The sequence below is a fragment of the Pristiophorus japonicus genome, chromosome 8 (genome assembly GCF_044704955.1).
Source record: "Pristiophorus japonicus isolate sPriJap1 chromosome 8, sPriJap1.hap1, whole genome shotgun sequence".
In the NCBI taxonomy this organism is placed as follows: Eukaryota; Metazoa; Chordata; class Chondrichthyes; family Pristiophoridae; genus Pristiophorus; species Pristiophorus japonicus.
Window position 1 is genome coordinate 19500836 of NC_091984.1, and position 14674 is coordinate 19515509.

At 46.4% G+C, this 14674-nt stretch overlaps 1 protein-coding gene across 1 annotated transcript in view; it reads left to right on the forward strand.

Moving 5' to 3' along the window:
* LOC139269109 (calcium-activated chloride channel regulator 1-like) overlaps positions 1 to 14176 on the forward strand; it is a 78855-nt gene extending 64679 nt beyond the window's left edge. Inside the window, exons 12-16 of the mRNA XM_070888213.1 lie at positions 1333 to 1500; positions 2212 to 2439; positions 11292 to 11671; positions 13738 to 13891; positions 14046 to 14176. Of these exons, the coding sequence (XP_070744314.1) occupies positions 1333 to 1500; positions 2212 to 2439; positions 11292 to 11671; positions 13738 to 13891; positions 14046 to 14176 (1061 nt within the window). The remainder of the gene's footprint in view (positions 1 to 1332; positions 1501 to 2211; positions 2440 to 11291; positions 11672 to 13737; positions 13892 to 14045) is intronic.
* The last annotated feature ends 498 nt before the right edge of the window (positions 14177 to 14674 follow it).

The window sequence follows — 14674 nt, forward strand, 5'->3', positions numbered from 1 at the left end:
TTTGATCCTCTCATCTAAATCATTAATGTACAATGTAAACAGCTGGGGCCCCAGCACAGAACCTTGCGGTACCCCACTAGTCACTGCCCACCATTCTGAAAAGTTCCCATTTACTCCTACTCTTTGCTTCCTGTCTGCCAACCAGTTCTCAATCCACATCAGCACACTAGCCCCAATCCCATGTGCTTTAACTTTGCACATTAATCTCTTGTGTGGGACCTTGTCGAAAGCCTTCTGAAAGTCCAAATACACCACATCAACTGGTTCTCCCTTGTCCACTCTACTGGAAACATCCTCAAAAAATTCCAGGAGATTTGTCAAGCATGATTTGTCAAGCATGATTTTCCTTTCACAAATCCATGCTGACTTGGACCTATCATGTCACCTCTTTCCAAATGCGCTGCTATGACATCCTTAATAATTGATTCCATCATTTTACCCACTACCGATGTCAGGCTGACCGGTCTATAATTCCCTGTTTTCTCTCTCCCTCCTTTTTTAAAAAGTGGGGTTACATTGGCTACCCTCCACTCCATAGGAACTGATCCAGTCTATGAAATGTTGGAAAATGACTCAATGCATCCGTTATTTCCTCCTTAAATACTCTAGGATCCAGTCCATCAGGCCCTGGGGATTTATCGGCCTTCAATCCCATCAATTTCCCCAACACAATTTCCCGACGAATCAGGATTTCCCTCAGTTCCTCCTCCTTACTAGACCCTCTGGCCCCTTTTATATCCGGAAGGTTGTTTGTGTCCTCCTTCGTGAATACTGAACCAAAGTACTTGTTCAATTGGTCTGCCATTTCTTTGTTCCCCGTTATGACTTACCCTGATTCTGACTGCCGGGGGCCTACGCTTGTCTTTACTAACCTTTTTCTCTTTACATACTCAGCACTCCACCTCCACCGACCCCACCCTTCCCCTACACCTACCCTCTCCCAGTCAGGCAGCATCTGCTAATTGGGCTTGCATACAGAAAGTACAGGCTCACGTAGCCAGGTGAATGAGGCAGGAGTTTGTTGACTCAGGGCAGGGTTCAGGGTTGCTGAACAGAGTGCTTTGGCCTGTAGGAATCCCAGGAGCAGGCTGAAGAATACCAGGTGAAGACTGATTTTGTTTTTAAATCACTCCTCCCCACCCCACCCCGCAGCCCCCCCCCCCCGCCCTCACCATCCCCCCCCAATACAACACTCGTCCCAGCTGTCATCAGTGAATATCCATACAGTGACAGTCGGAGCCTCCATTTTGTCGGATTGAACAAGTGCTATCCGTAATATTAGTATTCCGTGCTCCTCTCAGTTTACAGTTATTTACCATTTGTTGCTTTTAGGTGCTGATATGAACAGGCATGATGGGGTTTACTCCAAATATTTCCTACATGTTAATGAAGTTGGAAGATACAACCTTAAAGTGCATGTACAGGGAAAGGAAGGGATGACAAGAATGGCTATCAGAAGAGGAGGCCGTGCCTTGTACATACCAGGATACACAGAAAATGGTAATACATATTGGGCAGTGGCAAAGAAGAATATGTAGAGACGCTATTGCGGTGGTGTATGAACTTACACCAGGGTGAACGATTGAGTTGGAAGTTTGCTTTCTGAACTGAGTGTTAACTCTCTGGGCTCCTACCTGCACCATGCAGTGAACTTACATAATGCTTATAGTTCCTCATAACAAAGCGCAGGATTTCATATCCATCTTTAAAGTCCATATCAAGCCCTAAGGCAAATAATGGTGTGTGTGTAGGGAAGATTGTTCTGATGTGTGTTATGTGTCTTACTGTTGGGAATCGATGACGGTTCTCCATCTCCAGTGCCAACCAGTATTATACACTTCCTGAAGATATTATCTTCAAAAAAAGGTGCATCGTTTAAGAATTTTTTAAGAGTCAAATTAAATTTCAGGTTAAGACAAAGAGGAAAAAGTCAGAATAAAACCGATCTTTGGGCCTTCTGCTGCTGTTCCACAACTACAAGAGGATCCTGGGGCTAGTCAAGATGTGATTGTCCCTCCCCCTGTGAGGAAGCGATGAGCTTCTACTCACTACCTCCCCCACACTGTTGAGCCAAGATCAGGAACTTATCCTGTGGGAAATTGCAGGCCAGTCCTGTAGACCAAGACCTGATGGACCTTTTTGTTAAAGGGTGGCACTAGTTAAGACTATGTAGTCTGGATCTAAGAGATGCATGTCTTTCTTTTCATGTAGGCAATATTCAAGCAAATCCACCAAGACCTCCAGTCAATGAGGAAGATCTTGACGCTAAATTAGGAGACTTCAGCAGGGTCAAATCAGGAGGAGTAATTTCAGTTCCCGTGGGAACACCCATTGTTGATTTTCCACCATGTAAAATCACAGACCTTCAAGCAACAATAGTTAAAGATAAAGTTAAACTGGAATGGACAGCGCCAGGAGAGGACTATGATCAGGGAACAGGTAACTGTTGTTGAATTCAAGTTACTTATAAAGAATCTTTCTTTCTAAGAGTGAACTGAACAGATAGTTGATGGATTCTGCTGACCAGCGGAGATATCACACAGCGAAGAAAAGCACCTACCCACAGGAAGAGAGGGACCAGGGAATATTGAAGGGCAATTTAAGCCCTGGTGATTTGGTATGATGTTGGTATGGTATGTTAGACCAGTGGCATTGGCTGCCTGTGTTCCGTTTCCAGGGATGATTTATGGTGTCTGATGTGAGAAGAGGATCGAGACAGAAGAGGGCCTAAAGGGCATGAGAAAATAAACAAATATAAATCAAATAGGAAGGATTTGAGGCACCAAGGGGAAGAGACAATGGTGTGAAATGTTTTTAAGACAGAAATGACATTTATACAGCACTTTATCATTTCCTCTGAGTTGTGAGGCTGTGCAATTCATTTCAGGCTCAGTGATTGAGGCAAGAACTAAGTCAAGATTCAGGATTAGATTGGATAGATGGATGAAGGAAAAGAGGGCGAAGGGATACAGGAACGTGACTGGCTAAATGAGATTAGAACTACTTTCTCACGTGGAGGGTAAATGCTGACCCGCTCTCAATGGCCTGTTTGGGTGTTGAAATTTCCAGGTAGCTCGTTGCTTTTGAAGTGCAATCACTATTGTTATGTAAGCAGACACGGCAGCTGAGGTGACAGAGCAAAGAACGGAATGAACAATGACACCAATGTGTTAGCCAATGAGTTGGAGGCAGGCCTGGACTTGTGGCTTTAAATTAATCATAAACTACAGTTCCGATGGGAGCGGTAGGATAGAGTTTATGGCCCCAAGTTTCCACATGATTTGCTCCTGATTTTTAGGAGCAACTGGTGTAGAAAGGAGTATCTTAGAAATCGGAATTCTCGTCATTTAGTTTGCTCCAGTTCTAGTCAGTTAGAACAGTTTCACTTTGGAACAGAATTTTTTTTCAAAAGGGGGCGTGTCCGGCCACTTACGCCTGATTTCAAAGTTTCGTGAGTGAAAACTTACTCCAAACTAACTTAGAATGGAGTAAGTGAAGATTTTTGTATGCTCGAAAAAACCTTGTCTACACTTTAGAAAATCAGGCATAGGTTGCAAATCAGGCGTAGGGAATGGGGGGGGGGGAGGTGTTTAAAGGGAAGTTTACACACATTAAACACTTCAGTTTTACAAATAAAGAGCCATCATCAATAATAAATGATAAATACATCAATAAATCAACCAATAAATCAATCAAAAAAAATTAATAAGAAATAATTTTTTAAAAAATCAATAAATAAAACATTTTCTACTTACCGACTGCAGCACCGGGAGCCCTCCAACAGCGTGCTGGGATGCCCCCCTCAGTGTGTCTCTGTCAGTGTCTCCATCTCTCTGTCTGTCTGTGTGTCTCTCATTCTCTGTCTGTCAGTGTCTGTATTTCTGACAGCGAGGGGAGGGGGAGGAGGGGGGGTAGAGGGAGAGAGGGGGGGAGCAGAGGGAGGGAAGGGGGAGAAGGGGGAGGGAAGGGGGAGGGGGTGATGGATGGGGAGAAGGGGGAGGGGGGAGGAAAGGGGGAGTGGGGGAGGGATGGGGGAGAAGGGGAGGGGGGAGAAGGGGGAGGGGGGAGAAGAGGGAGAGGAAAGGAGATGGGGGGGAGAAGGAGATTAGGTGGGGGAGGAGATTGGGGGGGGAGGAGATTGGGGGGGAAGGAGATTGGGGGGGGAAGGAGATTGGGGGTTGGGGGGAAGGAGAAGGGGGAGGGAGGCTGATCGGGCAGGGCCCGAGACTTCGGGCAGGGCCCGTCCCCAGCACCAGATTTACAGGTAGGTGGCGTTGGGTCGGGTCGGGGGGGTGGTGGGAGGGAGGTCGGTTCAGTTCGGTTCGGGGGGTGGGAGGTCAGGTCGGATCCAGTCCGGGGGCGGGGGGAGCGGGTGTCGGGTCCGGTCCGGGGGCGGGGGGGGCGGGGAGCGGGTGTCGGGTCCGGTCCGGGGGCGGGGGGGGGGGAGGGAGCGGGTGAAGGGTCCGGTCTGGGGGTGGGGGGGGTGGGTGGGAGCGGGTGTCGGGTCCGGTCCGGGGGCGGGGGTTGGGGGGGCGGGTGTCGGGTCCTGTCCGGGGGCGGGGGGAGGGGGGGTAGCGGGTGTCGGGTCCGATCGGGAGGTGGGAAGCTGGAGTCGGGAGGAAGCAGGAGCCAGGGCTAGGGGCTGCGTGCTTCGGCCCCTCCCACACAGTTTTGGGCGCCTGGAGCTACTGCACATGCGCGGCCACTGTAGCGCGCATGTGCAGAGGTCCCGGCACTGTTTTCGGCGCAGGGACCTGGCTCCGCCCCCTACAGCTCGTGCTGCGCTGCGCCGAGGGCCAGAGGACCTGCAGGGAGGTGGAGAATACGGAGTTTTTTTTAGGCGCACTTTGTGGCGCGAAAAACGGGCGCCCAGGTCGGGACTGCGCCGTTCTTGGCGTGGCTCGAAACTTGGGCCCTATGTTACTGGATTAGTAATCCAGAGGCCTGGACTAATGATCCAGAGACATGAGTTCAAATCCCACCACGGCAGCTGGGGCATTTAAATTCAGTTAAATAAATAAAAATCTGGCATAAAAAGCTAACATCAGTAATAGTGATACCGGATTGTCGTAAAAACCCTTCTGGTTCATTAATGGCCTTTAGGGAAGAAAACCTGCTGTCCTTACCTGATCTGATCTATATGTGACTCCAGACCAACAGCAATGTGGTTGACTCTTAACAGCCCTCTGAAATGGCCTAGCAAGCCACACTGGTACAAAATCACTACGAGAAACAATAATAAGAATAAAATCGGACGGACCACCCGGCATCAACCTCGGCACTGGCTTTGGACATGACAACAGCACACCCAGCCCAGTCGACTACCGGACTTTTCAAAGCACTTTGCAGCCAATGAAGTACTTTTTGGAGTGTAGTCACTGTTGTAATGTACGAAATGTGGCAGCAAATTTGCGCAAACGCCCACAAATAGCAATGTGATAAAGACCAGGCGATCTGTTTTTTTGTTATATTGATTGAGGGATCCTGCAAAGTCTTCCTTGTTAATATCTGGGGATTTGTGCCAAAATTGAGAGAGTCCTCCCACAGACTAGTCGAGCAACAGCCTGACATAGGCATGCTCACAGAATCATACCTTTCAGCTAATGTCCCTTTCGAATGGCCTCCTTCTGTGCTGTAACCATTCTATGATTCACGATTCTATCACAGAAGCCAGTCTTCAGCCAATTTGATTCACTCCACATGATGTCAAGAAATGACTGAACGCAGTGGATACAGCAAAGATTATCGGCCCTGACAACATCCCGGCTGTCGTGCTGAAGACGTGCTCCAGAACAAGCTATGCCTCTAGCCAAGTTATTCCAGTACAGCTACAGCACTGGCATCTACTCGACAATGTGGAAATTTGTCCAGGTATTTCCTGTCCACAAATAGCAGGACAAATCCAATCCGGCCAATTACCGTCCCATCAGTCTACTCTCAATCATCAGCAAACTGATGGAAGGTGTCATCGACAGTGCTATCAACCGCTACTCACCAATAACCTGCTCACCAATGTCCAGTTTGGGTTCCGCCAGGATCACTCAGCTCCAGACTTCATTACAGCCTTGGTCCAAACATGGATGATATGTCTTTAGATGCTCCGATAATGACTCCACGATGCAATGTATTGCACTTGAACTGTAGTGACCTTAGTCCATTTTATATAACTCCAGAGTGATGATCACACCTGGTGGCCTGCCTTTTTTACTAGGCCTAGCACACCTGTACAGGAAACCTACAAGTCTCCCATTGCAGTGTCCTCTGGTGACACACCTTAGTGACCATACAGTCGGTGTACAAGTTTCCCATGAAAACTCTGGTGGCACATCATGTATAATAGTACAAGCAGTAAACATGTCTGGATACATGACAATGGACAAAAGAGTTGAATTCCAGAGAGAGTGACTGCCCTTGACATCAAGGCAGCATTTGACTGAGTGTGGCATCAAGGAGCCCTAGTAAAACTGAAGTCAATGTGAATCAGGGGGAAAACTCTCCACTGGCTGGAGTCATACCTAGCACAAAGGAAAATGGTTGTGGTTGTTGGAGGTCAATCATCTCAGCCCCAGGACATCGTAGCAGGGGTTCCTGAGGGCAGTGTCCTAGGCCCAACCATCTTCAGCTGCTTCATCAATGACCTTTCCTCCATCATAAGGTCATGAATGGGAATGTTCACTGATGATTGCGCAGTGTTCACTTCGCAACACCTCAGATAATGAAGCAGTCCATGCCTGAATACAACAAGCCCTGGATGACATACGGACTTGGGTTGATAAGTGGCAAGTAACATTTGCCTGGATGAGTGCAGCTCCAACAACACTCAAGAAGCTCGACACCATCCAGGACAAAGCAACCCACTTGATTGGCACACCATCCACCACCTTAAACATTCACTTCCTCCACCATTGATGCACCGTGGCTGCAATGTGTACCATCTACAAGATGCACTGCAGCAACTCACCGCAGCTTCTTCCGCAACACCTCGCAAACCCACGACCTCTACGGGACAAGGGCAGCAGGCCCATGGAAGCACCATCGCCTGCAAGTTCCCCCCAAAGTTACACACCATCCTGACTTGGAAATACATCGCCGTTCCTTCATTGTCGCTGGGTCAAAATCCTGGAACTCTCTCCATAGCAGCACTGTGGGAGCACCTTCACCACACGGACTGCAGCGATTCAAGAAGGCGGTTCACCACCATCTTCTCAAGGGCAATTAGGGATGGTCTTGCCAGCTACGCCCACATCCCAGAAACAAACAAAATAAAACAGAGTCTCCTGAGTGCAGCAGGATTGTTTTTCCAGCAAAATGCGATGAGTGGAGGATAGTTACATAATACAAATTACGTGTGTAAATCAATCCCTGTTACTTACAGCAGTTACGTAATCATCTCCATTATGGCTGTGACTTGTGTTGTGACTGTATGCAGCTGTGAAATAATTGACCAGTAAATCTGCTTTCGGTGATGTTGGTTGTGGGATAAATGTTGGTCAAGAAACCTCGGGAACTTCATTGCTCTTTATCAAATAGTACCACTGTATATTGTCTTATTTACTTGAATAGGCAGGATCTCAATTTATTGTTTCATTTGATAGATAGTCTCTCTGACAACGTAGTGCACCAAAGTAAAAACAGAAAATGCTGGAAATATTCAGTGGGTCAGGCAGCATCTGCGGAGAGAGAAACAGAGTTCAGTGCACCAGAGGTTCAGTCTAGACTATGTTCTCAAGTTCGGGGGTGGGGCTTGAATTCACAACCGAGAGGTGAGAGTGTTACAATCGAACCAAGATGTTGTTTAGTCAGTCAACCAAGTTGCCTTTTCAAATTGTCTGCTTTACGAAATATTCCATATTGCTCAGTTCTGGGCGATAAGGGATCTTAATTAAGACAGATTCTGTTATTGGACAGTCATGAAGTCAAAATCATGACCAAGTGATCAGAAAGTGAATTGGAATCAGCTGCTGTCTCATCACACGCATATGTATACGCACACGTGCACACACACACACAGATACACATACATATGCACACACACACACATACACACACACGAACACACACACGCACACACATACATAAACACACACACGTGCACACATGCACACACACGCACACACATGCACACATGCACACATGCAATCACACACGCACACACATACATACACACACACACACATACACATGCACACACACACACATATCCACACAGGAAGTTAAGAGGCAAAATTAAAAAGGATATTAGGAATGCTAAGAGAAAGCATGAGAAATTCTTGGCCAATAAACTTAAGGAAAACCCTAAGATGTTCTATAAATATATTAAGAGTAAGAGGGTAACTAAAGAAAGGGTAGGGCCTATTAGAGACCATGAGGGTAATCTTTGTGTGGAGACAGAAGATGTTGGGAGGGTTCTTAACAAATACTTTGCATCTGTTTTCACAAAGGAAAGGGGTAATGCAGATATTGCTATGAGGAGGAGTGTGATATTCTGGATTAAATAAATATAGTGAGAGAGGAAGTATTAATGGATTTAGCAGCTTTGAAAATGGATAAGTCCGGCCTGGATGAAATGCATCCCAGGTTATTGAGCGAAGTAAAAGAGGAAAAAGCAGAGGCCCTGACCATCATTTTCCAGTCCTCTTTGGATTTGGGCATAGTGTCAGAGGACTGCTAATGTGGTACCCTTGTTTAAGAAGGGGAAAAGGGATAGGCCGAGTAATTACAGGTCTGTCAGCCTAACCTCAGTGGTGGGAAAATTATTGGAAAAAATTCTGAAAGACAGGATAAATTTGCATTCGAAAATACAAGGATTAATTAGGGACAGTCAGCACGGATTTGTTGAGGGAAGATCGTGTTTGACTAAACTGATTGAATTTTTTGAGGAGGTAACCAAGAGGGTCGATGAGTGTAGTGCATACGATGTAGTATATATGGACTTTAGCAAAGCTTTTGATAAGGTCCCACATGGTAGTCTGGTCATGAAGGTTAAAGCCCATGGGATCCAGGGCAATGTGGCAAGTTGGATCCAAAAATTGGCTTGGAGGTAGGAAGCAAAGGGTAATGATTGATGGATGTTTTTGTGACTGGAAGGATGTTACCAGTGGGATTCCGCAGGGCTCAGTACTGGGTCCCTTGCTTTTTGTGGTATATATCAATGATTTAGATTTTAATATAGGGAGTATGATTAAGAAGTTTTCAGATGACACTAAAATTGGCTATGTGGTTGATAATGAAGAGGAAAGTCATGGGCTGCAGGAGGATATCAATCTACTGGTCAGGTGGGCAGAGCAGTGGCAAATGGAATTTAATTCATAGAAGTGTGAGGTGAAGCACTTTGGGAGAGCTAATAAGGAAAGGGTATACACATTAACTGGTAGGCCACAATAGTGTAGATGAACAAAGGGACCTTGGAGTGCTTGTCCACAGATTCCTGAAAGTAGGCCAGGTGGATAAGTGGTTAAGAAGGCATACGGAATGCTTGCCTTTATTGGCCGAGGCATAGAATATAAGAGCAGGGAGGTTATGCTTAAATAGTGTAATACTTTGGTTAGACCACAGCTGGAGTACTGCATGCAGTTCTGGTCGCCGTATTATAGGAAGGACGTGATTGCACTAGAGAGGGTGCAGAAGAGATTTACTAGTATGCTGCCTGGAATGGAGAACCTTAGTTATGAGGACAGATTGGATAGGCTAGGTTTGTTCTCATTGGAACAGAGGAGGTTGAGAGGAGACCTCATTGAGGTGTATAAAATATTGAGGGGCCTGGACATAGTGGATAGTAAGGGTCTATTTCCATTGGTGGAGGGGTCTAGCATGAGGAGGTATAGTTTTAAGGTGGTTGGTGGAAGGTTTAGAGGGGATTTGAGAGGGGGGGGCCTTTACGCAGAGGGTTGTGGGGATCAGGAACTCGCTGCCTGGAAGAGTGGTGGATGCAGAAACCCTCACTACTTTTAAGAGATGGTTGGATGGGCATTTGCAGTGCAATAACCTGCAGGGTTATGGACCTAGAGCTGGTAATTGGAATTAGACTGGATGACCTTTTGTTGGATGGCGCAGATATAATGGTAAGCACTGCAGGGAATCGAATACAGCCAGGGTGATCTCCTGGACTAGTTTCGATCGCATGAATGGGTCGGAGAGGAATTTTCCCAGATTTTTTTCTCCCAAAATTGGCCTAGGTTTTTATCTGGTTTTTGCCTCTCCCAGGAGATCACATGGCTCCGGTTGGGGTGGAGTGTAGAATGTTTCAGTATAAGGGGTGTTGCAGTTGTGTGAGGCGGCTTGGTTGGGCTGGATGCTCTTTGCCTTTCCGTCATTGTTCATATAGGTTTATATGTAACCTTTATGGCTGCTGACCAAGGGCCGTGCGGCTCTTTGTCGGCCGGCGCGGACACGATGGGCCAAAATGGCCTCCCTCTGCACTGTAAATTTCTATGTTTCTATATTTCTATGTTTCACACATGCACATGGACATGCACATGCACATGCACATGCACACATGCACACATACACACATGCAAACACACACACACACACACATGCAAACACACACACACATGCACATGCACACATGCACACATACACATGCGCGCATACATACACACACGCACATGCGCACACATACGCACACATGCGCACATGTACACAAACATGCACACACACATGCACACACACACATATGCACCGACACACATGCACATGCACACACACACACACACATGCATGCACACACAAATGCATGCACACAATACACATGCACACACACGCATACACACATACACACACATACACACTTAAAAATGAAACAGGATACACCACTTATCATTGGAATGTGACCAAGGAAAATCCTGAAGAGTAACAGAAGAAAAGGGAAAGGGTGCACATTGTCTTGAAATTATATCAGACATTGAGTATGATGTTCTGACAATCAGCAACAACATCTTGTTTTTATATAGCACCTTTAACGTAGTAAAACATCCCATGGCACTTCACAAGAGTGTAATCAGACAAGATTTGAAATTGAGCCACATAAGGAGATATTGGGACAGGTGACTAAAAGACTGATCACAGAGGCAAAAAGAAATTTAAGGAGTGTCTTAGTGGAGGAGAGGTGGAGAGGCGGAGAGGTTTACAGCAGCAGATACAAAGATAACAGCAATGCTGAACTCTCCACCAAAAGTCAATATGTGAGCAACCTGTCAGTGGTTTATTTCAGTAGGAAAAGATGCAGATATTTTCAATCATATGTGAATGGATTTATTCATTTTCAATTTTATTTTTTTTATTTTTCTTAGCCTCTCGCTATGAGATGAGAATGAGTGACAACCTACTACAGCTACGGGACAATTTTGCAATCGCTGCACTGGTTAATTTGGACAATTTGAATCCACGACCATATGGCTCCAGGGAAACAGTTACAATTGTTCCTGAGAATACAGAACTGCACAATGGGACAACTGTCTACTTTGCTCTCCGTGCATACGATAAAGTCAATGCATATTCGGAATTGTCTAATGTAGCCAAGGCTTCCGTCTTTGTGCCTTTGATTGAGCACCCAAATGGTATTAATATATCGATGATTGTTATGATTGTAGCCATTGTTGCAATTATTGTATGTTTGATAGCTGGGATCACTACTTGCACTGTGCACAGAAAAAGCCAAAGGAAAATTTTCGTAGATGAAGAATAATAAATAGCTAAAGCGTAATGAACTTACAGTAGAAACATGCAGCATGCAATTAATGAGGCTTAAAATCCAAACATAATTAAATTACACTTTATACACATATACACTTGGGGGGGCTTGAAAATCCACGGTGGTTGTCCCCATCATCTGCTGTAATGCCTAGCGAGATACTCATGGAAGTTCCAGAAAAATGGTATTAACAATACTTGCACCATATTTCTGGGGTTACCTGGGCTCTTCAACCAAACTTACAGAGGACAATCAGAAGAATTCACCTCCTAACTATTTGCTTATCCTCTTGTGGGAGGTAGGAAGGAACGAAGGCAGAATGTGCAGTTATATATCGCCTTCCACCACCTCAGGATGTCCCAAAGCGCTTTATAGCCCATGAAGTATTTTTGAAGTGGAGTCACTGTTGGAAGGTAGAGGTATTGGAGAAGTAATTGGGTCTCTTTGGGTTGTTCTCACTGGTAATGGAAGTGTTGAACAAGTCAACTGGAGACCGCAGTCTTGACAATCTGATACCTGAGCCAGACTGATCCACAGTACGTCAAGGCACAGTTAATGATTGACCAGCCAACTTGGCTCATGAGTGGAATCTGGTGGGATAGACCTGTCACTGAGGGGCTCGCATTCTTTCTACTTGGCTCTGAACCTGTATTGTTGCCTAATTTTGGTCTAAACTAATAAAAAAAATGTTTTCTGCAATCATAGCATTGTTTTCTTTGTGTGGCTGATACCATCTTTCAGAAGCGATTTGGAGTCAGTCCCTCAAACAGAAAGTGCAAAAACATTTTATGCTTTTAAAGTTTCAAACTCACACACAGAGGACTCATCTGGAGGTTGCAAGTGTCTCATCTTAACTGCTTACTCTAGTTGCAGCAAGACTAGGTCAAAATCCCTAGGAGCTCCAGTGTGTCATAGAGGGTTAATCACAACCTCTCACATGATGCTATTATGTCCAATGCGTTCTACCTATATCTGGTTAATATGTGAATACACTCATCTACTATGTCCTCGCAAAACGACTTTCATCAGGTAATCCCTCTCAATATGTCTGTGCAACGCTAACTGTTTCTTCTTTATTGTTCCCTCTATCCAAGAAACCATGGATATAATTTAAAGCCTTCCCCTCGTATCTCTTCCCTCTGCACATTTTACTAACCGTTAATGAGGGCCCAATGTTCTCCAAGGCCAACCTCGGACATTTTGCTACTACTGCAGAATTCGGCCTAGAACTAGAAATGAGTGCAGGGATCATGATACACAATTAACCCATGCCCATTCCTTCTGATGCAGACAGGATGTAAACTTCCTGCTAATTTAAATGATAGTAGCATGCAGCCCAGCATTTAATGCGCTGTTGACTGGCTTCAGGCCTCAGCAGGGGATCCAAGTTTGTGCAAGGCTAGCAAGACTTAAAGCTAGCCTGCACTTCTTAAAGCCAGCCTGCACCTCTTAAAGGGGAGGTGCATTCTGGCTGGAGCAGGTGCTGGATGTTGCTGGGGAAAATATTCTGAGCAAGAGGAACACTCATTAAAGGCACAAAAGGGCAGAGAGCATGCTCCAAGGTTCGTGGTCGCAGCACTGGAGGGCTTGGTCAGCAGGTGGATAGGAGGAGACAGGTCCACTATCCACAAGGGGCCAGGAAGCCCTCCATTACAAACTGTGAGAAGGCAATGGGAGAAGATAGATATCACAGTGAATGCCAGCGGTGTAGCCCCTAGGACCTAGATACAGAGCCACAAAAAGTGTAATGACCTCACACGAGTGGTCATGGTCAGTGAATTCATCTTCAAAAGCTATATCCTTACAACCGAATCACTAGCCTCACACACTGCTCAATGCATCGCACCCCCATCGCTGAGCTACCAGCAATTTCTATCAAGCACGATTCATACCTCACATTCATAGCTTCACCTCACCTCACACTGCTGCAAGCCTCACACCCACACCTCACAGCTTTCACACACTGCCAGCTATTTAACCATGACAGGCATATCACCCAAACACATTGCACCACACTCACTGACACACCTCTCGCTCTTTTGCAGGACACGCCAGCTCATAACCGGAGGCAGCCGGGGCTACCCACAGGGACACAGGTGTGCCAGCATCTCCTCAGCCCCATGGAGGAGACGGAGTTAGAGATTATTGAAGCAGTCATCACTGAGCCCTTGTCCAGCGGCAGGGCTGAAACAATCGAAGGTGATGGTAGTGTGATATCTAATTCTCACATCCCACTTCCCCCTCATACCACAATCTCTTCGGATTTACAAGCTGCAGTTGGTGTAAGCATGCACCTCTTACTTTACGACCCTCTCCTCACCACAACCCTACCCCACAACCTTTCTCCTTTCAGATCACCAAGAACTGCACCCTGGCCAGGCAGTGGTGGAGGAGCAAGAACTGGAAGAGGAAGAAGGCAGTGAGGGAAGAAGACACAGCACCGTCATTCGATTTCACACTCACAGCCACCAGCTCAGACACTGACACTCTGCGTACTTTAAAGGATAAGTTAGACGCAGGAACTGAACGTGGTGAGTCACCGGGCATGAGTGGACTGCATCCAGGGCGGGGGGAAAGGGAGGTGCGGGTGGCAGCTTGCTGGATGCCACGGTCAGACACGAGTTCTGCTGAAGAGGACTCAGATGAGGACTTCAATGGGGCGGCCTACAAAAGAAGGCTGATGGGAATGCACAATGAAATGCTTGGTGCATTGGCAAGCCTGCCAGAAACCTGCGTGCAATGTCAAGGAGCATGGAGGAGTCTGGAACCAACCTTGCACAGGGCTTTGCGCAGAGCTTGGAGCCCATCGTTTGCAACATGGAAGTGATGGTCAACTCCATTAGCGTATTTGTGGACCCAACCATGATGCAGCATCTGATGGCCGAAGTTTCAGCTTCCATTGCAGTACAAGCAGAAGCCACCCAACGTCTGGGTGCTGCAGTGGAAGCTCAGATATCTATCCTGCAAGCTCAGACTGCTGCC